The sequence below is a fragment of the Clarias gariepinus genome, chromosome 22 (genome assembly GCF_024256425.1).
Source record: "Clarias gariepinus isolate MV-2021 ecotype Netherlands chromosome 22, CGAR_prim_01v2, whole genome shotgun sequence".
Taxonomy (NCBI): Eukaryota; Metazoa; Chordata; class Actinopteri; order Siluriformes; family Clariidae; genus Clarias; species Clarias gariepinus.
Window position 1 is genome coordinate 12,385,552 of NC_071121.1, and position 26,513 is coordinate 12,412,064.

Sequence of the window (26,513 nt, forward strand, 5' to 3'; positions counted from 1 at the left end):
GTCAAAAATTATAGAAATTGTTCAAAATATTTTTACGCACTGTATTGTATTCACATACTGAATCAGCTTTAATTTTAGAAAGTGTATTTTTCAAATGGGACTGGATTGTTGCAAATGTATAGGAATCAAGGTATTCTCACAACTTTGCTCTATTTTATGCTCATTAATACACACATTATGCCATTTTTACTGGGTACTTATTTAGACTAATAAAATATTAAGGTGTGTTTATGACCAGTAAAAACAATGATAAAAAAACAACTGTGAAAAGGAGGAGGAAAAATAAACAAGAAAGAGCTTGCTTTTATGTAACCAGATAAATATGCCTTTCCTCACATGGCAGATCTTTATCTTAACTTATCAAAATAGGGAAAAAAACACATCCTCTGTCTTGGGCATTTGCATACTAGAGTAGATATTTTTGCTAACATTCCCAATCTGCCCATATAAACACATAGTATTTATGTAGCATAAAAATAGAAAAGTAAAAATAAAAATGAGATATTAATAAATAGGAAAGAATAGGCTTTAGCATCCCTGGTTGGGAACTGTTATGGGAGGAAAAATGATACAGGAAACCTTGTTGAAACTGATACGTGACCATCTTTGGGAGAAAATGAATACCTAAATCATCAAACACTGCTCAGTTCAGGACATAATCTATTTAAAAAAATTATATCGAAAATAACAAAGAACTACACATAATTCCACTTTTAGCCATTTCCTACAACTCTGGGGACAAAATTAGATTTTGCTTCAAGAAATCATTCCGCGTCAGAAACCATATAAACAAAACAACACAGTACTAAACTGTATTGCACAACACTTTGGCCTAAGTGGTTGCTGGTTGCTGTTCAACATTTTTCTACCCCGGCAGCTTTAAGTTATAACGTTACTTGTTAGTTGCCTGAGCTTATTAATTTGATGCAAAACTAAAGAAATTAGGGTTGGATACACTAGTTGATAAACACTGTTTAGCCAAAAAAATGTTGCCAGGAAGGATAGTGGTAAACCAGCAAATCATTAAAGAAATGTGGTTTGGAAAAAATCACCAATAGAGATAATGGAGGTGAAGTTGCATCATAAATTGACAGTAGAAATCATAGCTTTGTTTACTAGTGAAAGTAAGAGCATTTTTCCCACATATGCAGTGTGATGGGAACTGACAGGACTTGGACTAAACCATTGTGTTGGCCATAAGAAAACCATGGAGCAATGGGAAAAGGTCATGTGTTCTGATGTGTTCAAATTGACCCAATTCCAGAGTTATTTGAGCATCAGGGTAAGAAGGAAAGTGGTGTACCCATCATGCACAGTTACCACTATACAAGGCTCAGGGGTTGCTTCAATTGGTCAGGTCTAGGCTCTGCAACATTATGTGGCAATAAAATTAAGTCAGCTGATGACCTCAATGTACTGAATCAAAGGATGTTTTTCTTCCCTGATGGCACGGACATATTCCAGATCTCAAATTGTGAAAGGTTGGTTATGAAAGCATGAGGAATAATTTTCACACATGAAGTGGTCAAAAGATTGCACACTGTAGTCCAAGTCAGTTGAAGTAAATCTTAGCATGGACAACATTGTTTTGGGACAGACAGTGTATTACAATATCAAATGACTAAATAACAAACAGAACAAATTCTTTTTATCATACTCATGCTCATAGTTTCTAGCTTTGGAGTTTTAGCCAGATTTAGGGCAATCAGAAAAACACATGAGGTGGTTTAGAAGAGGTCCTGAATGTGACTCATCAGCATTGGGATGTTCTATGTTTTAACAGGAAGCCCTGGTGACAGATATAACACATATTTCCACAGTAACACCAATACTGGATGGCAGAACAGAAAGCATTATTGGCCATTGTCAGACCACAGTGTTGAAACTCGAATATGAGTCAAGGGTCCAACTTTGGTGAAGCCACAGTTTTGCAACAAAACAAAGTAACACAGCAGAAAAAATCTGAAATTTCAATAACACATTCTATTTAACAAGAATAAAAACATGTTTGACTTTAGTGTCTCTCATATAGTGCTAGCTGACATCATCTATCTTGCACACTTGGTGGATAGTGATGACAGTGATGACAGTGAGTTTGGGGACAAACAATTCTGAGCTCTCAACTTAAAATGCAAACCTGTTCTTCTCTTCTTGTAGCTTTTGCACTCAGCCTTTATACCTGTTTAAAGTACAGTAGTAGGCTTATAGCTTTAGAGGCATAACTGTCTATACATTAAAAAAATATATTTTATTTCTGGAATTAGCTGATATCATACATACACAACACTGCATTGTGTTCAAGGGGCATTCAAGGCAAACCGGGACCGGGTGATGAAATTTCTCACAAACGAAGGTGTAAAACTGATGGACATTTACAGAAGACTTCAAGCACAGTATTGTGATTAATGTCTTAGCTGCAGTTATTTTGCACAATCAGAAGCAGAATCAACTGAATGCTCCTCGTATATTCAAGTTTTTATTTAGAGTACTGTCTTTTAACCTTGAAATATAGTTTCCCCATTGCCTGGGCGGAGAATCCTGGACAGTTCAGTTTCAAAATTAAATGTTATGTAAAAAAAAACTTTGAACATATAAAAAGTGTCTAAATATGTGCTATAACAAGTACGGAACAAAACAATTAAAATAGAACAATATTTGTTGAATGCCTAACACATATGATTGAGAAAGCAACAAGCATATGTCATGCCTCCCACTCAGACAGGCTGCCTAGTTATTGTTACTTTGGCTCCCATCCAGGGATGACTGTAGCATATTTAGTATTTAAACCTACAATTGCCTGACGCAACCAACCAAAAGTTCTCACAAGGTCAAAACTGTTAGTTTCTATCCTTGTACAGACATTTGGTCCCCACTGTACCCCAAACTCCCCCCCACACACACACAGACACACAAACACACACTTGTTAACATTGTTTTAAACACATCTCATAAATGCCTTGAGGCATTGAAGCAAGTATGTACCATCTGTTGCATTGTAAGTGGATATTATAGCATTATGAGTCAGAGTCTGTGATTCTGATGTGTAAGATCTGACTGATTCTGCCCAGTTGGAGGAGACTGCAGGAACCCAGTGATTAAGAGAACTAAGCACACACTTGGAGTAAGTGCTGTACATGTACACCTTTTCAAGCAGTTGCACAGATGCTAGAAAGGTTGTAATTTAGCACAGACTTTAAGGTTTAATGTAAGTGCTTAAATATGTGAAAATAACTCAGAGAGTGTCTATATATCTTTTGTTACCAAAGTAGCCTGGAGAAATCCCATCGCAACTCAGATACCTAACATACTCAGATACTCTGTATAATGTTAAATTTTAGATCGCGTCAATTCATGGAAGTATATTTAATCTGTATTTGACTTACTGTCACAAACTTGTAAATTGCCAAGTAAATTCTTCTTTTCACAGATTGAAATATGTTTCATCTTGTTGGCTTTGCAAGCACCAACAAATACATTAAACTTAATGTCTAGTTTAGACAAACTTTATTTGTTTACTTGTGCCAATTGATAAATGAATACAAGTAGTATAGGAACTATTTTTATTGTTTAGCACAGTGGCTACACATCTCTATTGTTAAGAGTTCGATCCCCGCCCTGTGTGCTTGGAGGTTGCGTGTTCTCCCTGTCCTTGGTGGATTTTTTTCAGGTGCTCCAGTTTCCACCACAGATGAGGGAAATACATGCAGATTAGTGTAACCTGATTGGGCATAGTGTGGGAATTACATTTAAATTTACACCCACCTAAAGGATTATTAGGAACACCTGTTCAATTTCTCATTAATGCAATTATTTAATCAACCAATCACATGGCAGTTGCTTCAATCCATTTAAGGGTGTGGTCCTGGTCAAGACAATCTCCTGAACTCCAAACTGAATGTCAAAATGGGAAAAAAAAGTGATTTAAGCAATTTTGAGCGTGGCATGGTTGTTGGTGCCAGACGGGCTGGGCACAATCTGCTCAGTTACTGGGATTTTCACACACAACCATTTCTAGGGTTTACAAAGAATGGTGTGTAAAGGGAAAAACATCCAGTATGCGGCAGTCCTGTGGGCGAAAATGCCTTGTTGATTCTAGAGGTCAGAGGAGAATGGGCCGACTCGTTACAACCGAGGTATGCAGCAAAGCATTTGTGAAGCCACAACACGCACAACCTTGAGGCGGATGGGCTACAACAGCAGAAGACCCCACCGGGTACCACTCATCTTCACTACAAATAGGAAAAAGAGGCTACAATTTGCACGAGCTCACCAAAATTTGACAGTTGAAGACTGGAAAAATGTTGCCTGGTCTGATGAGTCTCGATTTCTTTCAAGACATTCAAATGGTAGAGTCAGAATTTGGCGTAAACAGAATGAGAACATGGATCCATCATACCTTGTTACCACTGTGCAGGCTGGTGGTGGTGGTGGTGTAATGGTGTGGGGGATGTTTTCTTGGCACACTTTAGGCCCCTTAGTGCCAATTGGGCATCGTTTAAATGCCACAGGCTACCAGAGCATTGTTTCTGACCATGTCCATCCCTTTATAACCACCATGTACCCATCCTCTGATGGCTACTTTCAGCAGGATAATGCACCATGTCACAAAGCTCGAATCATTTTAAATCGGTTTCTTGAACATGACAATGAGTTCACTGTACTAAAATGGCCCCCACAGTCACCAGATCTCAACCCAATAGAGCATCTTTGGGATGTGGTGGAACGGGAGCTTCGTGCCCTGGATGTGCATCCCACAAATCTCCATTAACTGCAAAATGCTATCCTATCAATATGGGCCAACATTTCTAAAGAATGCTTTTGGCACCTGGTTAAATCAATACCACATAGAATTAAGGCAGTTCTGAAGGTGAAAGGGGGTCAAACACCGTATTAGTATGGTGTTCCTAATAATCCTTTAGGTAAGTGTACATTTAGGCATTTGGCAGACGCTCTTATCCAGAGCGACTTACAAAAAGTGCTTTAAAGTTTACATCACTGGATAGATACTCACACTGGGTTAACTAGGTTAATAACTAAGTGCCATTAGTCAAAGACAACTGGGGAGAGTTTTTTTATTTGTGTGTGTGTGTGTGTGTGTGTGTGTGCCCATCCTGCAATGGATTGGCAACTTGCTTCATCCCCGAAGTCTAGGATAGGCTCCTGTCTTCCTACAATATCCTTCACGGTTATAATAATTCATTGGTCAGTTCGTATAATACTCCACTGGACAGTTCTTAACCCAATTCCAGTCATTTAAATCTGCTTAGTGGTTTTCTTTGATTAATGCAGACTTATAAGTAAACTCATCTGACACAGGCAACTTTTTTTTGGACAGTGTAATTACCCAAATTCCATCCAAAAGAAATAATAAAATATATTTAGAAAAGAGAGCATTTCCCATGTATGAAATGTCAATTCATTGCAGGTTACCATACACAGACAGTAATATGCACATTCACACAAAAGACAAATTTAGTGTAGCCAGTCTGTCTATCTGCATGTTTTTGTGCGGTGTAAGGAAACAAGTAAGCCTGGATGGATGAATCCTGTGCAAATGCAGGGAGAAAGCAAATCTTTTCTGTTAGCTTTATCTTTTAAATTACTGTATAATTTCACAATGGTACTCTTATTTGTAAAGGTGCTTGTCAGTTCATTAGCACAGAGGACAAAAAAAGATGCTAATATTTTATATTTTTGACTGCAGTAGCTATCTGGCTGATAATGTCTTAACGTTGACCCAGGTACTCCGTTTGTGAAAATGCAATAAAATTGAGTTACCATTCTTTTATGGTTACTTTACATGAATGAGGCTGCAATCCATGTGCTATATTAAGGAGACTGTGGTTACATTTACCAGACATGATTCTCTCCAAACACTGTGAAGAACATGTGCACCCTCGTACTCCACAAATCTACGCCCATTTCAGCAGTGCAGCGGAGACCTAGCTCTGTATCAAACATTCACCAACACTAATTTCATCTGACTGAGAGGAAGTTTTCAGAAGGAGCCATTCAGACAAAGCAGAGTTTTATGAGACGTTGACATGTTCCACACCTGATAAGTCACTGATTATATTATTTGCTTTGGTTTGTTAGGTCTATGTTTCAGTATTTGTCCTCGAGTGTTCAGCTGCTCAGCATTTGTGGGGGTGCTATCTGGAAAAAGGAGTTTTTGCCTTTGTTTTGCTATTTAGGCTGGAATCGTTCAGTAGTGAACAACTGGCCTACATGCTAACATATAAATAGTAAACATTTATTTAACTTGACAATTCAGTCAAAGGCATTGTGTAAGAGCATTTTTATTCCCGCTGAATCACTGAAAGAAGGCGTTGCGATGGGTGTGGTAGGACATGGTTGTTCCTGTTATTATCAATTTAGTGAAGTCTTAGACTGAGTGTCTACTTAAAGTCTATACGTATCCATCCTATCTGGCTTAGCTGATTCATTATACCTTTAAAAGGTAAGCCTACTGTACTACTCAGAACTGAATGAGAGCCAAAGAACCTCACTGCTGCTACTGGGCAATTTTGCTCACCAAATTGCTGGAACGCTCTTTCTCTCTCTCTCTTTCTGTTTCTGTTTCTCTTTCTCTGTGTCTTCTAGCAGCCACACACAGACAAAGTCTATAATCAAAGGAGGTGTCTCTAATAAAGTCTTTTCAAGATTGTTGTGGAGGCTTAGCGATGAAGGACAAACACATTCAGGACACCGCACAGTTATACTTGCATGGATTGAGAATTGGACACACACAAATAGACACATACACATGCACTCACTCACACACTTGCCCTTTCCCTCTCTACAAACACAACCATTTATGGTAGCCTCACACTCTATCTCATCCTTTTTCCCAAAGAGCGAAGGAGAGAGAAAGAGAGAGAGAGAGAGAGAGAGAGGAGGGATCACCGATTATAATGCACTAAACAACTCTTCATCCAGAAATATTCAGTGTACATAGATTGCTTCAAATGTTGTTGAATGGTAACTTGAGCACAAAAGAAGAAAGCTTGCAGTGCACGACTGCAGTGGAGTGAAAAACTCCAACCAACTCAATACAGCAGAGCAACAGAGCCTTATCACTTTGTGTTGTTGAATGTTCAGACTGAGTTTAATCACAAGTTCCTACACCACAGTCACACATTGACACACACACACACACACACACACACACACTATACAGAGAAATACAGAGACCTTTCAGATATATACAGTATGAGCAAACACCCCATGGGATCTTGTTCTTCTTTGTTTTGCCCCATAATTGTTGGTTGCAATTACATTCCTTTAATTGTGTTTCTGAACGCTTTGTGCACTAAATACTGTGTGCTCACACAAACTCAAAGACTCCTAAACACTATGCTGTAGGCATTTTTAAGCCACCAAAATGTCTTTTGCTTGTGACTGGTGGAAATCTTTAAGGCTTTTAGTTTAATTGATTATTTTGTACCTTTAAAATTAATTTGACCCTTCAAACCAAAGTTTAATATAGCTTCACTTTCCTAGGAGGAGGTTGCATAATCCACTTAACGTATTTGTTCCTCTGGATCTAATTCTTTTAATGGGTTCAAGGAGTACATTTATTGATTCCATTAAAATCTCATACATTTAAAGGGTCATTAATTGTGTGGTAATATAATTTTCTAATAAATGCTGTATGCTGTGTCAGCATTTCATGTTTCCTGTCTTGCAGACAATCTAAAAACACAAGCCCATTACAGATGTCAATAACAGAGAAGACGATTAGGTGCATTATCTTACCATCCAAATAACAAATCTCAGATTTGCAATTCGAGACAAGCCTGCAGCCATAGAGGGCAATTAAGGAAACTAAAGCACACTAAGAGCAATGTGGAAAAGCCAATCAACCTAAAACGCATGGACTGTTGGAGGAAACTGGATTACCCAGAGGAAACCCATCAAGTATGGCAATGTAAACTCCATGCAGACTGGAGGTTAAATTTAAACCCCTAACCCTGGAGGTTTGAGTGGACAGTGCTAACTACTAAGTTACCATGTCATCACACTATCATGCTTCCTGGATCCTTATTCTCCCCTTAGAGCTGCTCACATCAATGTTCACGTTGTCCTAGACTCAGACACTCCGCGGCTCCACTCTCCCTTGTGCATCTAACATCAGCACCCAACCATAACACCATCTGTACATAAGTCTCCGGCCAACACAATAACATTGGCTTCGGCTAAACAAGCAAACAGCAGTCTGCAATGGAAGGCAGGCACCTTAGAGCTCAAAGTTATTGAGAAATATCTTGTTAGTTGAACAGAACAACACATATTTATAACAAAAAGAGCCAATAAATCTCAGTTAATAAAACTATGAAGTTACTTTCTATCACAGGGGGATTGAGAAACCGAGAGAGAGAGAGGAGAGAGAGAGAGAGAGAGAGAGAGAGAGATCCAGTATTTTTTTCCTTATTTGGGAGGAGGAATGTGGAGGGGTTGATAGCAGTGCAGCTATGAATGACTGATCCCTTGCTGTAAAAGAACTGTATCTTACTCCATTAAAAGAAAACAAGTAGAAGCACACACACTGAGGAATGTGGACAAATATGTACCCGTGCACCATGTATAACAAAAAAGCTCCACATCTCTTCAGACCACATAGTAGAAATAAAAAGGCAAAGTAATTTCGAAAAACACCAAAGAGAAAGTGAAAGGTCTAATAATGTTGTGTTTGGATGTTGTAAGTGAAAATAACTGTAACTGTAAATTATTAATAATTATAAACATTGTAGAGGTAGATCTCATTGTTGTACTTTGAAATCATCCGATTGCAATAGAGCAAGTAATGGCACCTGCATCTGGCATGCATCGTTGAAAAACAGATGTTTAACTCAGACTAAAACATCAAGTTGTGCGACAGCGCATCCCAACACAGCTTGTTTATCTGGTATACCACATGCACACCTCAGCACAGACGATCCACATACTCAAGCCTGCAGGCAGAATCAGTGGATGTGTGTACTAGTGTAGATTATTTGTCACTCAAGATTGTAATTTTTATTACAATGTAAATCTACTACAGTGAGCTCGTGAATTATTGCAGCCACATAATGTGGACCATTGCATTATATCAGAGTATCAGAGCCTTCAGTTGGCTTGTCTGTTACAGCAGTACAAACAAAGGTTAGATTAGTTGAAATTGTCTAAGAGGGGATTAAGTGAATATCAAATAAATTGTGGAACATGAATGCATACAGACATGTTTGAAGATCTTTTCTGTGATTCAATACAGTGAGTAATTAGAAACAGATTTAATTACTCTTGCACAAACAATAGGAGACCCATTTTAACATTAGTGTATTGGTTTGATAAAAAGGATAATGATTGAGTTATTTGTCACATGTACTTTATAGCACAGTGAAATTCTTTTTTTCACATATCCCCCTGGGAACTTAAAAAGTCAGACCGCAGGGTCAGCTCGGATACAGCACCCCTGGAGCAGGGTTAAGGGTCTTGCTCAAGGGCTCAACAGTCGCAGCTTGGTGGTGCTGGGGCTTGAAATCTTGACCTTCCGATCAGTAACCCAGAGCCTCAGTCATTTACGTCAGTACTACCCCCTTTTTTCCCTATTTGTCCCTTCGCTGATTATTAGGCAATTGTTTTGAAAGCAATGCCATCTTTTTTTCATCAAAACTCAGAACTTTACCTCCCCCCCATACACACACCCACACACACACACACACACACACACATATACACACAAAGTATGTGGTGCATATCAACATATGTGCTTGTAAGTGAACCTGAATGACATCATATGATCTCATGTCTGAGGCAGTCAAGCTCTGAAGTACAAACTTGTGCTGACAAGCTGCCCCTCCTCACATCTCACATCATCACACACACACACAGAAAGAGGGAGGAGAAACAAAAAGGAAGTGATTTTTAAAACCCTTCTTTGCACTGGTTTGTAGGAATTCTCTTGAACAATATGTGTCATCTGCTCAAGTTCTACATATACCATGCTTCTGTTTACAAAACTGGCACAGATTACCATGGTAACAGGTACACATTCATTTCCTGTTGTTTTTCCAGATTACAAGAGGTTTTGCGTAGTCTTTGATTCATTTCGGGAAGAAATAACCAGTCGGAGATTGGGAGAAAGAATGTCTAGTTGTTTGTTCCTTGTTTGATATTTTTCCATAGCAATATGGAAAAGTAACTTATATTTAAGCAAACTGTCCAGTTATTCATGATAACATTATAAATATGGTGAAATAAATACTCTTAAATATTAAACACCGTGCTTGTGGAAATCCAGAATTTAAATTATAAAGTATAAGTTATAAATATGGATAAAATTTAATGGTGATTTAATGACACCATGTTTGTTGTTTGTTGTGATCATAACAAAAACAAATAAAGCTCACAAACAAAAAAAATTGCTTTTGAATAGGTTTTTCTTGCATTTTTTTTTTTTATTAGCAACCGATTTTTTTTTTACGTTGAAGATTCAGTGAATCCAGAGCCTATCCCAGTAATCCTGAGAACAAGCTTGGGAATACACACAGTCCATCCCATTTTAATGAATTTTTGCTGTACAAAGTTAATGCATAGGTCTCTCCCCAGTGAAGATGTGAAGATATAAATAGAATAGAGTGATGCAATGTGTCTGGATGAGAATGCTTCATGGTTTAACCTATTTTTATGCTTTAATCTCATCTTTTCATATTTATTTTTACTTTTCTTGCCCCTTATCATGAACCTATGCTTATCAGCTGATCTCTGTGTGACCTCTACCTCCCCATATTTATGTCTGAAGTTGATTTAAAACTACTCTTTGAGAGTGCATATCCTCTCCGTACACATACACACACACAATTACCAGAGAGATGCAGTATGCATGCTAAGAGTTTTTTAGTAAAAATGTGCATTGCACTCTCAGGCCAATGTGCAAATGGGTGGGGTGCAATTTGTGGTTCACAAACAGAGCTAAAACTGTCACCATGTCGAGAGATTATCACAATAATGTTGCATATAGCGTTTGCCTATCTAATTACAAGTCAATCATGACCACAAGTGAAACTTTCAAACCATGCTTCATAGGGCGGTACCTTATCTTCTGCACACAGGACAAAATGAGTTGCATGGGTGAGCATTTCACAAAAAAATGCCAAGGGACTGTGCATCACATAATTAGGAAACTACAGAATCTTGATATTGAATATTAAGTATTCCTTGAAGTAGCTTTTTAATAATTTAAATAGAAAAAAAGGAATATAAATTAACTTCATTACAGTCCCACAAACTGTGCTAGACTATTTAAGCCTTATGCTAGCCTATATGACAAATATGTGGTCCAAAACTTATAGACAATATTATAAAATCACAATAAATTAACACAATTCATGTTTGAGTGAGCTGAGGTATAAAACATGTATGGAAGAGTGAGCTAATGCTAACCTGACTACAGCCCCATCTAAGGCAAGGAATATTTGTTTGCCCCACTTAGGCCAGGAATGCAGCAGCAGGAGGCAAGATGAATAGTTTGTATTGCTTAAAGAGCTTTGGTCATACAGTATACTGTAGCTCTAGTAAAGTTTGATTTATTACAGTGCCTTGCATTAGTATTTGGTCCTTTAAACATTAGTTTGAGTTATTGTGTAAATGAAATTTTTTTTAAATGATAATTAAACCTATTTTAGTACATGGATATAACACTCAAATAAGTGGAAAAGAGTTGATGCAAGTACATTATAAATCTGGTTTAGTGGCCTTTATGAAGTACGTTTTCTATCTATCGATCTATCTATCGATTGATCTATCGATCGATTTATTTATTTATTTACTTATAGGTTGTGTTAGATTCCATTGACTACAACTGAGATTCGAGTTGTACTATCAAAGATGGGTCGGAGGGGGATGTTTGTACAGTCACGTCATATCTGCATTGACCAAAAACAAATGTTAGTGATACCAAAGATTCCAATGGCCACCCCAACATTTGTTCTCCATTATCCAGAGTTCAGACATGTGAGGTCATTTCTTTTGTAGAGAATTAAGAGTGGAGAGGGGATTTTTGGCAGTTGTAGTCTATTGCTGAAACGATGGAGACATCTTTTGGTAGGAAAGGGAAACTCCCAAACTGAGGCTAACAGAATTTGTTAGCTTTTGTCGCCCTCTTGTGTGTGTTTAATGTAATAGCGGTTAATATGGCTGAGAGGGAAAAAAATACGAGGGGCATTCAAGTCAAACCGGGAATTGGGCTTTGGAATTGGAATTACAATTACAATTATAAATATTTGTCATGTCAAAATGATGTGAGTGTGTGAGTGTGTGTAGAATAGGGGGAATTTTATGTTAAGACCTCCAAAAAGCTGGTGTGTGTGTGTGTGTGTGTGTGTGAGAGAGAGAGAGAGAGAGAGAGAGGTGTAAGTGTTAACATTTGTGATGTGTACATGTGTAGAAAAGGCCGCAGATGCTGGAAAAAATGTATGACACTATGATGTTACTCTATGATGTCACTGAACGTGTCACTCAATATACACGTGGGATGCATACGTTTGGGCAGCCTTGTTAATCTTTATGATTTTCCTGTATAAATCATTGGTTGATATGATGAAAAATTTCAGTTAAATATATTTTATAGAAGACACACACAGTAATATTTGAGTAATGAAATGAAGTTTATAGGATTTACAGAAAGTGTGCAATAATTGTTTAAACAAAATTAGGCAGGTGCATAAATTTGAGCAACACAAAAAAGAAATAAACTCAATATTTAGTAGATCCTCCTTTTGCAGAAATAACAGCCTCTAAACGCTTCCTATAGCTTCCAATGAGAGTCTGGATTTTGGTTAAGGGTATTTTGGACTATTCCTCTTTACGAAACATCTCTAGTTCATTCAGGTTTGATGGTTTCCAAGCATGGACAGCTCTCTTTAACTTACACCACAGATTTTCAATTATATTCAGGTCTGGGGACTGAGATGGCCATTCCAGAATGTTGTACTTGTTCCTCTGCATGAATACTTTTGTAGATTTTGAGCAGTGTTTAGGGTCGTTGTCTTGTTAAAAGATCCAGCCTCGGCACAGTTTCAGCTTTGTCACTGATGCCTGGACAGTGGTCTCCAGAATCTGCTAATTTTAAGTGGAATCCATGCGTCCCTCAACTTTGACAAGATTCCCAGTTCCTGCACTGGCCACACAGCCCCACAGCATGATGGAACCACCACCATATTTTACTGTAGCAGGTGTTCCATTTTCTTGGAATACTGTGTTCTTTTTCCTCCATGCATAACACCCCTTGTTATGCCCAAATAACTCAATTTTAGTTTCATCAGGCTACAGCACCTCATTTCAAAATGAAGCTGGCTTGTCCAAATGTGCTTTAGCATACCTCAAGCGGCTCTGTTTGTGCTGTGGGCGGAGAAAAGGCTTTCTCTGCAACACTTTCACATACAGCATCTCCTTGTGTAAAGTGCGCCGGATAGTTGAACGATGCACAGTGACTCCATCTGCAGCAAGATGATGATGTAGGTCTTTCGGTTTGTGGGTCTGTGGGTTGATTCTGACTTCTTACCAGTCGTCACGTCTGTTTATCCGAGATATTTTTTTGGTCTGCCACTTCGAGCCTTAACTTGAACTGTGCCTGTGGTCTTCCTTTTCCTTACTATGTTCCTAACTGTAGAAACTGACAGCTGAAGTCTCTGAGACAGCTTTCTGTATCCTTCCCCTAAACAATGATGGTGAACAATCTTTGTTTTCAGGTCATTTGAGAGTTGTTTTAAGACCCCCATGTTGCTACTCTTTAGAGAATATTTAAAGAGAAGGGAAGAGAGGAGAACTTACAATTGCCCCCCTTAAATACTCTCTTATAATTGTGTTCACCTGTGTATGAAGGTCAGTGGTCACTAAGCTTACCAAGCCAATTTGATTTCCAATAATTAGTTCTAAAGGTTTTGGAATCAATAAAATGACAACAGTGCCCAAATTTATGCACCTGCCTACTTTTGTTTAAACAATTATTGCACACTTTCTGTAAATCCTATAAACTTCGTTTCACTTCTCAAATATTACTGTGTGTGTCCCCTATATGATATATTTAACAGAATTTTTTTTTGTAACAACCAACGATTTATACAGGAAAATCATGAAGATTAACAAGCAGCCCAAACTTACACATCCCACTTTATTGTCATTCAATATAATGCCACACAGAAAATAATTAACCACGTTTCGGTGTAAGTTAAAAGCATTTTTACGACTGACCCATTTGAGATATCAAAAACACCTCTAGGATTTTTTTTTTTTTAGAATTTTTTCCAACCTGTCTGCCAAATTTCACGAGTTTTTGAGCATGAAAAGCCCAAAATGGTGGGGGGAGAAATCCTTAAGAAAACAAGGGGGTCCTGTCTACCCTATAGTGCTTAGGCCCTAATTAGTGTAGTAGATTTTTGGTATGTAGAGAAATAAAGGTAGTCCTTACTGTATGTTCTGCTATTCTGTAAAAACTGATTTTAGGCATGGATAGTCTTGGTTTCTAAACTAAAAACATTGGCAAATACTGATAGGAAATCGACAATTAATTGTATAAATGTATTTAAAAATTTAAACGGATTCTACTTAGTAATTAACAGAGAGTAGAAATTTTTGCTTAGTTTGCATGGTGAAACTGACTGAGCAATAAGTTATAAGCACATATAGAACAGGGAGTATGATATTACTTTGTCACTGTCCGGTATATAGATTGTAAGAAATAAAGTTGACACCTACAGTTAGAACACTGTAAAATAACATTATATATGTAAGAGCAGAAATTAGACGTATAAGCATTTTACATAAAAAAAAGAATAGCTGTAAGCTTTGGCTACCAATGGACAGTTAAACCTAAGATCTCTTGTTATTCATTCACTAATATTATGTCTTAACCATGCACAATAATTTCGTGCTGTTTTTAAATCTGTGCCATGCTTACATTAGGAATTAATAGAATTATTTAGAATTATTGTTGTAAGTATTTCTGAAGTTTATTCCATCATTTATGTACAGCTATAAACGAAATATAAAATCGATTGTCTGGTCGAAACGCTTGCATTAAGTGCCATCTGGTGGTGAAATCCCGAACTACAGATGTTCCTTTTACTTCAACCTTAACCCGTAATATTCGGTTATTATGTCGAATTAGCCCGGATATATGCAGGTTTTTTTATATATATTTTTTAAATAAAATGTTTAAATAAGGGTTTGGGCTTTTATTTGAGTCCAAATGACTTTGGCGGTAAAATGCATTGAGTGCAGTATCTGTCCCTTTATTTTGGAATTCGGAGTAAAACGTCATTACGCATTTCCAACAGCAGATGGCGGTAAAACGCTTTAGAGTAGTCAAGTGAAATAGAGAGACGCGAGTTGTTTTAACAAAACTTTGCATTTAAAACACAACAGTACTTCAACCAATGAAGGATAATGCAGTATTTGTACTTATTTACAGTATTTTCTATTTGTACTAGCATGTGATGAGCACATGTCATGCATCTAATGGCCTACTGTGCGGTTACCCACCAGGCAGGGATGGATTGTTGCCATTACAGTGGATGAGATAACCATAGATGTTGGCTGTCCTCTCCAAAAGCCAGAGCAGCTGATTAAATCATCATAGCTTTTTGATTTTTTTTTATATAGCTGAAGCATTAGCTATAGACGGTAGCATTTTCTTTATAGAGAGAATAACATGCTAGAGTAATATTTTGTTTAAGGTAGAGCTAGCAGCTCCAGAGGCAGACCAACTTGAGAGAATAGAAAAGCCTCTCTTTTACACTGCAGATACAGCTAAATTTTAGATGCTATTTTCTTTTTTTTTTTAAAAAAACACACAAACAAACCAAAAAAAAAAACCACACACAAACCTTCCTTTTTAGAATAAAAGCTACAGTAATCATTAAATCTAGGTTTTTATGACATTAACAAATTAATCTTTTTATCTGATTAACTTAATCAGGTTGTAATGACATACAGTATAATAATTTTTGAAGGATATTGTACACACTATAGATTCATGAAACACATGAAAATGAAAAGGAGAGGTTGAACCCATGATGTGGCAATGGTGTACAGAGAGAGAGAAAGAGAGAAACCATTTTAGTAGAGCTGCCCTTTAAATCAGCTTTAATTTATGACCTTTAATAAACAAGTCTTGACTCAAACTGGTCTTATTGGCATATAAATAAATCAATGTCATATGTAATGATTGTTTTATCACTGATTCTAATACCATGCCCTAAGGTCTGCTTTCCTTTTCACTGATCAGATTTCTTTGTGTAGCTTTTAATCATGTAAAGACGTCTTCTGTAAAATTCGTTTATTCGATTTTATACTAATTTATTTAGTCGCAGGGGCCTGGAGCCTATCGCAGGAGAGTTAGGGCATGAGGTAGGTACATACACCCTGAACAGGGTGCCAATCTATCTTAGAACACACACACACACACACACACACAATTTGGGCCCAAAGGAAGCCCATCAATGATAGGGAAAGTGACTGGTAAGTTGCTGAAAAGAAGTTTGATTTTCTATAGTTTTGTTTTTGGAATCATATTTAATGAACACCTTTAAAAATTGCATTAACTTATAAGTATGATGTTGTTGTTGGTCTTTCGGCTGCTCCCGGCAAGGGGTTGCCACAGCGGTATACCCAATCCGCACTACAACTTGGCACAGGTTTTACGCTGGATGCCCTTCCTGGCGCAACCTTCCCATTTTATCCAGGCTTGGGATTGGCACTGCAACCATAAGTTTGATGTATGATGAGAAAATTATTACTGAACTAATGCAATTACTAAGAAGCAGAACACTAACTATATCAACTATTATAACAAAGGTTACTGAAAAAGTGCTACTCTCTCTCTCTCTTTCTCTCTCTATATAATTCCCCACTACATTTATGCGATTACACAAATTCACTCAAAAATATTGAAATAATTTGACACTTTGCTCTGGACCATGGACTTCAATGTTGTGAACGACAGCTCCGCCTAGCGGATGTGACGTTTCTCTTACCATATGACGCAGCGGAAATACTAGCTACTTCCTTTCCGCCATTAGGTGAGTGCGTGGTAAGAGGCTGTTCAGTCTCGCTCTTGACAAATTTATCGAAAATCTTGTTCTATTGTAAGACTTAGTGGTGCTTATTTTTATAAAAGTAATGTTTTTTGTGTGTATCTCAGGTTGCAGCCATGGGGCGACGTCCAGCCCGTTGGTAAGTTTCTTTTTATCTTCTGTTCTCTGTAAAAGCCGCGAGTGGGAAAATGGCAGGACGCGCTAACCATGTGCGGCTCCCGGCCTGGCGTTAGCGGCTAACTAGCTAGTAACGGGCGCACCTGTAAATGAGTATTAGCACAGAAATAATAGTGACATGGATTTTTCGTTTGAATTTCCTTTGACGAAAAGTTAGTTGCTTGACAGTCACAAAAATATTACATGTTTAGCATAACGTTAGATTGTGGATTTATTAGGTCTCCATCATCTGTTTGTCTGTAGTCAAGACATTCTGTCTATCTGTTAAGATTCATAGTCTTTTAAACAGTCTTTCTTTTTCCTGATTTTTTTTTTCTCTCTCTATCCCAGCTACAGATACTGCAAGAACAAGCCGTACCCCAAGTCCCGTTTCTGTCGGGGTGTACCTGGTGAGGACTGCTGCTACTTTTTATTGGAAAATTTTTTGCAATAAATTATAGGGACAGGCAGCCTGAAAGTTTTTTTTTACCTCGAACTTTAAACACAGGTTCATCACAATCTAATAAACCACAGGACATTTTAAGGCATTCATGGAAAAGAAAAATGTATGCAGAGGTAGCTTTGCCGTGTTACTGTGTTTATTTGCTTTTTTTCTGTGTGCAATATAAATAACCAAGTAAAATCTTAAACATCATATAATTAATAGAAAAAAAGACTAATGAGTATAAGAAGCAAATCAGCCGTTTTTTTATTTTATGGACTCAATAACTCACAATTTATTAGATCACATTAAATTAGCATATTATTCATGTGACTGGCAAATGCACTGCTCATTAGGGTAGAAAATACTGATGACTTGAATGAAATATTTTTTTCTTCAAGTATAGTTAAAGAGAAATGTCTTTAAATTAATATAGTTTGCAAACAGTTTCACATGTGTAATTGCTATTGTCGCTTAACCCAGATCCCAAGATCAGGATCTTCGACTTGGGCAGGAAGAAGGCCAAGGTAGATGAATTCCCCTTGTGTGGTCACATGGTATCTGATGAGTATGAGCAGCTGTCCTCTGAGGGTAAGTGAATTGGTGAAGTTTAAAGAAAGTACCAATGTGCACTCAATTCATTTGACAATGTAAACTATTTTTTTAAGCTTGTTGCTAACCATCCATTTTATACCTGACTTTGTGTAGCTCTTGAGGCTGCCCGTATCTGTGCCAACAAGTACATGGTGAAGACATGTGGTAAGGATGGCTTTCACATCCGCGTGCGCCTGCACCCTTTCCATGTCATCCGCATCAACAAAATGTTATCCTGTGCTGGAGCTGATAGGTAAGTTTGGCCAGGCATAAAACTACAATTGCAGCTTATTAAGCCGACCAGCTTGGTTGTCTGTACTGCTCTGGTGTGCAAAAGCTGCAGACAGTGAATCTTTGGTTGTGTATGAGCCCAGCCTGTGAAGTGCTGGGTTCTTAAAGGGACCATTGAGACAAGCATTTTACATGAAGTGGATTTGTGTTTTTTCTTTTTTGTCTACAACTTTTTAAAATTAGATCTTGTTTCTTCTCATCAGGCTCCAGACTGGAATGCGTGGTGCCTTTGGAAAGCCACAGGGAACAGTGGCCCGTGTGCATATTGGACAGGTCATCATGTCTGTGCGCACAAAGGCCCAGAACAAGGAACATGTCATTGAGGCGTTGAGGAGAGCCAAGTTCAAGTTCCCTGGCCGTCAGAAGGTACATCTTTTATCATGGAATTGATGCTTCGTGTTTTAAGAAACTGAAACATTTTCATTATGGTTTATAAAGATTTTTTTGGGCTTGTGATGGCAAGTGCTGGAATTTTATAGCACCTGTTGAGAGAAACACATTTTAGTGATGAATGTCATTAGCTCAGCTTTAATTGTTCTCTTACTGTTTTACTTTTTTCCTCTTTAGATCCACATCTCCAAGAAGTATGGCTTCACCAAGTTTAATACAGCTGACTTTGATGACCTTCTGCAGGAGAAGCGTGTGATCCCTGATGGCTGCAGTGTGAAATACGTCCCCAGTCACGGGCCCCTGAACCGCTGGAAGGCACTGCATGCGATTTAAGCACTTCACACCACACTGGCAATGGGATTAAGTGCTCAGTTATCTGAAGTTGTTAATAAAATCAAACGGTGTTTTGATTATGAAGTGGTGGTTTTGGTCTTTTTATTTTTCTACTTCTAAACCCTACAGCTTGGTCTCATCGGTCAATATTTTAAAATTATATTTTGAAGCTAATCAAGGATGCTGTACTTTCAAACTGGGTTATGTTTCCCATCCTGGCAAACCAGCCGTTAAAACCTGTTTTACCCCACTGATTTGCTAGTTTAAAGCAAAGACTAGTGATCATTTTTTTCACCCTTTTTTCCCCTTTAGAGTAAAAAAAAATAATTTACTGCGTGGGATCCCAGGTTGAAAGGAACACAATCTAGACCTTGGGAACAAATATAAATTGAGGCAAACAGCATTTAGAGAAATGTGTCCAACTTTTAATGAATACTTAAAAAATGCAATTCTAATGTCTACACACCATATACTTGTATTTAGCCATAGCAGATAGTTTGTATAATGTCAGTAGCTGAGTGCCAGGGCAAACTTCTACAACTAGATGGCCAGTGGTACTTGGCATATAACTGGCACCCATGTTCTTGAATAACATCTGCAAGGGGCCACATTTGTGAGAAGTATTAACAAGCATCATGAAACACCAGGACACATAAATGACCTTAAATATTAACCAAGTCCCTGATAAATGCTAGATAAATTGCTCCTGAGAAAAGAAAGTCTTTTATTTCCTGATATCCTGCCTTACCAAAAAAGGTTTTTCTGACCTGCATCAAGCAAAGGAAAATACAATAAGTAGAACTGGGTTTAGAAGTTTCAAACACATTAAAACCTGAAAAAGTCTTTAGAGGCAGAGTTATGCTCTGGGGTTGCTTCAATTGTTCAGGTCTAGGCCATGTTTAATTACAGAAATGTACTAAATGACCAAGTTATTACATTAAATGATTATCTTATTGCATGGGTATTTTTCAGGTTTTGAATTGAGTGTGGCCTGAAACATTTTCATGAATCGGCCTTACATTGTGTGCTGTAATCAAAGCTTAAAGCAGTCAAAATGTTGGCATTTACAATTTTTGGCCAGGCAGTGATCTTAGCTATCCCTTCTCTTGTGTTAACCCCAGACCATAAGTGAGGATAGGGGATAGATTCATTGAGAACATCAAATGTGCCATTAACAAACATAAAACCTGAAAAATGAAAAAGTGGCAAAAGATCTGATTCATTAGCAGCAGTACATTTATCCAACAAGAACTAGGACTGTGTCCTATTTCCATCAAAACAGATTCGAATGTTTAGCTAAATAAAGTTGATAAAGTATTAATATTTTAAATCTCCTTGATTAAATGATCATGAAAATTTATCATGATCTATTGCCAAGAAACCCAGTTCATTTTTGTGCAGCTTTGGCATAAATGAAATTTCAGTCATCAGTGCATATGGTTATTGTCTCTTAAACTGACTGACTAAATAAATTAACACTTTCATGCTGGTGTCATTTCAGTTGAAGTAGCAGGGGAAGACCAAGAGATATTTGAAACAAGATTTTGCTTCCTTTCTCACTTCCTGACTTGGTCTTTAGGTCCACCTCTATGGGATAGTGGTCACTCACACGTAAAGCCTGTAGGAAAATTGCAGTGCTCTGTTACATTTTCACTACAGAGATGCTAGCTATACAAATTAAGGTAATTTAAAACTCTGCCTCAGTGTAATTGTCAAAACCGATCCATAAACTTACCACTTCCTCACTGATCCGGTATTCGTTGGGGAAATTAAATGGTCGTGCTGATAATGGCACTATAGCTTTGCGTAAGGACTCTCCGTGCACGACTATCCTGTTGCATCAGAAATCAACACTCCATAAGACACCGAATTAACAAGAAAATTAGCTGGATTATATCATAAAACACAAAAACATAATAAGGGTTACCTGTCATATGCACAGACAGTGGTCGTTCTTACTGTAGTGTCCTGACTATCGTCTATCAGCCAAAGGAAAGTGTCGGAGTAAAGTCTTATCTTCTTCCTGTTTTTCTTGGCCACATATCCACATGCTGCATTGAAGTCACCAAGAAAAAATATGTCCTATAATAATGTAAGTGATAAGGAGAAATGGTTTTTGAATGTTAAAAACCTTTTAAATTTGAAAGAAAAAAAATGTTAAGTGTTTTTTCTGTATCTTACCTCTATCTTCCACCTTTTTCTAATATCCACAAAGACATCATAGAGTTCATCAATCTCTTTAGTGGCATTACTAGGAGAGGTGTGCATTGGGATCAATACAAACTCACCAATCACTGCAAAACATAACCACTCAATCACAATCCAGACTTTTACAATACAGTACACTGTAATAAACATGCAAAAATAGATAAATGGTCTAAAGTAACTTTTGCTTTATTAGAACTTTAGTGTTTTTTAGTCATAAGGTGATCTCAATACTCACCCAGTACAGATTTTTAACATACATTATAATAAATCATTCCTCACTGAGACCCAATTGTTGCAGATTACATAGTGACACTAGTAGTACTCATATATACTCATAACTTTTGTGGTTCAAACTGTATAACAAAACAAATGCATGACCCTGGTCTCTGTTTGTCTCTCAAGCCTCATAAGTAAAAACCTCCTGCACTAGTCCAGAACTATTTTGTTGGGATCACAGTCCTGACATACACTACCGTTCAAAAGTTTTAGAACACTTGCAAATTTCTTTGTTTTTGTTTAGTGATTTATTTTCTACATCCTACAACAATACTGGGGATTTTAAAACTATAAAATAACACATATGGGTTTAGGTAATTACATAACAACAAGAAAAACAACAGTTAGTTGTTATTTTAAGATACAGAGGTCAGCCTTTCTGTAATAGTTCTTGCAAGAACAGTATTGTCAAGTGCATTTGCAAAATCCGTCAAGAACAATAATAAAACTGACTCTCATGAAGGTCATCCCAGGAGGGCGAGACCAAAACCTACCTCTGCCGCAGACGAGAAGTTCATTAAGAGTTATCAGCCTAAAAAAATGACCAATTAACAGCACCTCAGATTAGAGGCGTTATAAAGTCTTTACAGAGCATAAGTAGCAGACACATCTCATTATTAACTGTTTAAAGGAGATTAATGCATTTTTTGGACGCCTACAGCATTCCTTTACAATGTAGAAAGAAATAAAAATCAGGAATGATCATGGAGAACAGTAGTGTGCACCTCTAGTCTCAACCATGTCTTGTCGAATCCTCTAGGCAGGGAGTTTTCTAGAAAAAGTAATAGTGTGCCTAGTTTTTTTTCTATCCCTTTAGAACTCATTATTTTGCTAATTCCTAAAGCTGTATCAATAATCAGGTACATTCCCACTTTGCATATTTTCATGTTACTCTACCTGTTTTAGGTGCCCGGAAGCGCACTATAAAAGGCTCCCTGGCAAAAGCATCCTCATCTCCTTTCTGTGTGTCTGGGTACTGATACTGGTCAACTAGCCTGACTGAGTCAGTCCTGTAGATGAAAAAAGCAGAAAATGACAAGTCCTAACCATGCTTTAAAAGATCTAAATAAGAAAAAATACTGCAAAAGCACACATCCTATACAGGATTCCCCATAAGCATGATTTTGGATATGAACTCATTCAAAATGAAATATCCCACCTGAATACGAAAACATATTGCTCTTGGTAGATTTGTGTCCTCCCGAGACGTTCACTAGACACATAATCATACTTCTGTTTCCTTTTATAGCCAAAAAGAAGCGGTGTTATTAATTGCATTTGGTTATCACAGCTTATGTAAGCAAAAAGAAAACAAAATTTCCCTTTTTTTGTTTGAGAAAAACTGAAATTTGTTTTCCAAAAAATCTAAACTTTTTTGTGTGTATGATGTACAAAATGCAAGATGTTTGTCACAAACTTGCCGAGTTATCTAAATGACTGAAGGTGTGATGAGAGTAGTTACTTATTGAGTCTATCAATCAGGAGTGGAATGGCTGTTTTCTTATGGTCTCTGACTTCTTGAAGCAAACACACATCACAGCGTGAAACAATCTGGCCGAAAATCAAATCAAAATGCAAATTTTAATCTGAACATTATCAGATGGAATTTTAACCTTATATCGCTATATTCACACATACAAAATCTAAAATCAGATAAAGTATGTAAAATCTGTTTAAAGTACATTACATGATTAAATTACATTAAATTCATTTAATTTCATGCTTATCATGTTACTATATGGATTTTATTTTAAGAAGTGGCCAAAATTGCAGAACATTAAAAAGTTACACTTTAAAACACTATCTGTAGTCCACCTTACCTGTGTTACTATGGACAGAATTGAGCTATCTTTTGCTTTTGAGTCTCCAAAACTCTGAACATTGAAGGCACAAATCTTGAATGCATGGCAGGCCAGTGGTCCAGAGAGGTAGACTAAGAAGAGCAGGGATTGGGGAAGAATCATAGTGGACCTAGACAGAGTGATAGACTGGGAGAGAGAGAGAGAGAGAGAGAAAGAGATCCAGAGTGTTTAACAGATTCTTTTTTATAAGCCACGCTTCTCCTACATAAAAAGTGACTGGACTGACACACACACACACACACGCACACACTCAGATAAACTCAATCACCTCAAAGCAAATGTGACTTTACTGATAAACACACACACGCGCAAACACACTGATCAACAACCATCCAGAAATCCCACATACCACCCTGAAATTGCCTTTTGCATAATATTCAACACGAGAACTGTTTTTATATCTTGTTTATATACTGTATGTTATGTTTACTGTTCTCATCTCTACCTCAATTCATTACCTCACAATTTATTTATATTTAATTTGCACATACACTTTATGTTGTCTTTTTGTATGGTACTTTTTTTTTGTAAGTGTGTAGTGTTAATCTGTTTTGTCCCAACTAGTCAGGTAATTAGCTGTCTTAGTTAGCTAGTTAGCTCAATTTGTTTATGTATGCCGTTAATTTATGTTGTTTGTGTGTAGCATCCTGGTTGTTTCGTTTAAATCTGTTGAAATGACAATAAAAGTCTACTTGACTACTTGACCTAACTATATTCCTTGTTTGCTATTGTTTCCCTTATTTTTTACAGAAATCATGCTTGTGGTTACAATAGAAGAAGAACCAATCATGAAAAAAGAAGAAGTTTGAAATTAGACCGCATCATGTAAAAACTTAGACACCTAGACTGTATCTGCATGAGTTTTGTATCTGCAAGGTTTTCTGGTTTCCTCATATGGCTTAAAAAGTTAAGTGGCTGCATAAAAAGCAAAATGATCATGTACAGTACACTTTGGTGCCTAAAATTTACTTACAAGCATTGCTGCAGTTATGACAGCCCATGCCAGAAGAATATTCTAGGATCCATTAACATGTGCAGTAGCCGTTTTTAATCACAACACATTTAAGAAATATAGCAGTAAGAGTAAGAGTACACAATATATTACAGTAATTACCTACAACAAATATAATATACAGCCGAAAATATTTTTAAAGGTCTATAAACAAGAATTTAAGATGTGATTAGATAAAATTTGTATTGATCCAGAATGAAATTCTTGTCATCAATATGCTCACTGCAAGAAAAGGTAAAACGCAAAAAAAAGTATAAAATGATTACTAGATTAAATTGAATAGTTTAAATTGAATTATATAATCAAGTGACATATTAAACTAAGTCAAGTCTGTTGTTGATTTAATATTAAGTGAATATATTTTCGTACACAATATGGTCAGATTTGCTGTAAATGTTTGCCCTGCTAGTGGAAATAGACACTGAAGAAGTCTCACTGACATTATAGCACATTGGCTAGCTGGACCACATTGAATTGTACATTCCAAGTAAAGGTGTTTCTGGTATAATTGCCATCCGTTCTACCTTTTCATTTCCAACTGACAAACTGCCATATTTTAAAACAAAAGTTATATTCTTGTTTCACTAAAGTATTGTGTGCCCTGTCTACTGATGGTACTTCGAGTAGAAAATGCATGGAACTAGAATGTTGAAGTTTACATGGTGATCACAGATAAGTGGTGACTGATACACAGAGGAAAATGTTCCAGGGAAGATAGGTACTATTGTACTATTGTATTGATACTATACTGTTGTATAATGACGCTGTGCAAGATATATAGTCTTCGGGTATCTGTCAGAGCTCATTCTCCCTTCAGAAACGGGTAATTATAAACATAGATTTGTTCAAAACTTTGCCAGAGCAACTTTGCTTTGTCTCTCCCTTTGCTTTACAGCCTCACTCCACTCAACAAGCATATCTGCAAGGAGACTGCAGAAAGAGGAACAGTGACTATTAGTTTTCTTCTGTCTTTATAACAACATGTATTACATAATTGTTGGGGTCACAACATTTATGTTTCTATATAGCGCAGTTTATACGATATGCTTGTTTATAGTCAGAGCAGGGCTTTATGCTCTCTCTGTACTATATGAATGCTTACGGAAAAAATGATTCATATCCCAGCTACAGCATGAACGTAATGAGCAGTATAACTCTTCTTTTTTAGGCTGTGGTGTGATCCTGCTTTAATATTTCCTCTTTTACACAAGAAGGTATTGGAGAGAAGTCAAAACAAAGAAGGATAGTAAATCAATATGAAGAATGTAGAACAATACCTGAGAGCTGAAGAAGTTTCAATAGTTTTGAGGAGTTGTGTGGAAACTTGATTCCTTGAGAAGCGGGTTTTTGAGCGTTATGTTCAGAGGAAGAGGACCCACCCTTTTTTTTTTTCAGGCTTCACACACAGAAGGAGGAGCGTTGCTTTTAAAATTGGCCACGGTTCCAGTTTCTAAACTTATGTAAACACAAACTCCATAGCCTCCCAATGGGAACAGAATTTATTTGGATTGGAAAAGTTGTCAATTAGACAATTTGTTCTAATGCATTTTGTAGATAGTATGTTACCTCAACAGTCCACTGAATTCCCTAATAGACATGTACTGTATGTTGTGTATGTTAATATGCTGAACTATTCTTTATGTGTATTTAGATCAGTATGTGTGAGTCACATTACCTGCTCTATAATCAGCTGAAGACAAACACACTGATATACGAAAAAATCATATCGTATAGCATGTGGCATGTATTCTGAGGGCTATTCTCCCCCTGTAATCCTATTTACACTTAAGGAATAGCCGCTACGATAATCCTCACTAGAAATCTAAATGGACAATGCTAAACACTGTGTGTGAAACACTTTTACCACAGACTTG

General features: G+C 37.1%; 2 protein-coding genes and 1 non-coding gene across 3 annotated transcripts; 2 read left to right on the plus strand and 1 right to left on the minus strand.

The window, feature by feature from the left end:
• The first annotated feature begins 17,088 nt into the window (after positions 1–17,088).
• Positions 17,089–19,365, plus strand: rpl10 (ribosomal protein L10). The gene is made up of 6 exons (XM_053482514.1): positions 17,089–17,214; positions 17,583–17,641; positions 18,157–18,264; positions 18,382–18,520; positions 18,762–18,924; positions 19,126–19,365. The coding sequence occupies exons 1-6, from the start codon at positions 17,192–17,194 to the stop codon at positions 19,279–19,281; spliced, it is 648 nt and encodes a 215-aa protein (XP_053338489.1). The 5' UTR covers positions 17,089–17,191; the 3' UTR covers positions 19,282–19,365.
• LOC128510896 (small nucleolar RNA SNORA70) lies at positions 18,549–18,683 on the plus strand. Its single transcript, XR_008356145.1, has one exon. It is a non-coding gene; the product is annotated as a small nucleolar RNA SNORA70 (small nucleolar RNA).
• Positions 19,366–20,023: 658 nt separating the features above from the next.
• dnase1l1 (deoxyribonuclease I-like 1) lies at positions 20,024–26,028 on the minus strand. Its single transcript, XM_053482513.1, has 9 exons — positions 25,917–26,028; positions 23,586–23,753; positions 23,228–23,316; positions 22,925–23,005; positions 22,663–22,775; positions 21,463–21,575; positions 21,209–21,363; positions 21,017–21,113; positions 20,024–20,899 (listed from the first exon to the last, which is right to left on the minus strand). The coding sequence occupies exons 2-9, from the start codon at positions 23,727–23,729 to the stop codon at positions 20,774–20,776; spliced, it is 918 nt and encodes a 305-aa protein (XP_053338488.1). The 5' UTR covers positions 23,730–23,753; positions 25,917–26,028; the 3' UTR covers positions 20,024–20,773.
• Between the last annotated feature and the right edge of the window lie 485 nt (positions 26,029–26,513).

Bases quoted from the DNA above. Each gene is read 5' to 3' on its own strand.
- rpl10 (XM_053482514.1), top strand. From the start codon at position 17,192: ATGGGGCGACGTCCAGCCCGTTG. The intron at 18,265-18,381 runs GTAAGTGAATTG...GACTTTGTGTAG, and splicing joins TGAGCAGCTGTCCTCTGAGG to CTCTTGAGGCTGCCCGTATC. The intron at 18,925-19,125 runs GTACATCTTTTA...TTTCCTCTTTAG, and splicing joins AGTTCCCTGGCCGTCAGAAG to ATCCACATCTCCAAGAAGTA.
- dnase1l1 (XM_053482513.1), bottom strand. From the start codon at position 23,729: ATGATTCTTCCCCAATCCCTGCTCTTCTTAGTCTACCTCTCTGGACCA. The intron at 23,006-23,227 runs GTAACTACTCTC...TGGCTATAAAAG, and splicing joins CTGATTGATAGACTCAATAA to GAAACAGAAGTATGATTATG. The intron at 22,776-22,924 runs GTGGGATATTTC...TTTCATCTACAG, and splicing joins CAATATGTTTTCGTATTCAG to GACTGACTCAGTCAGGCTAG.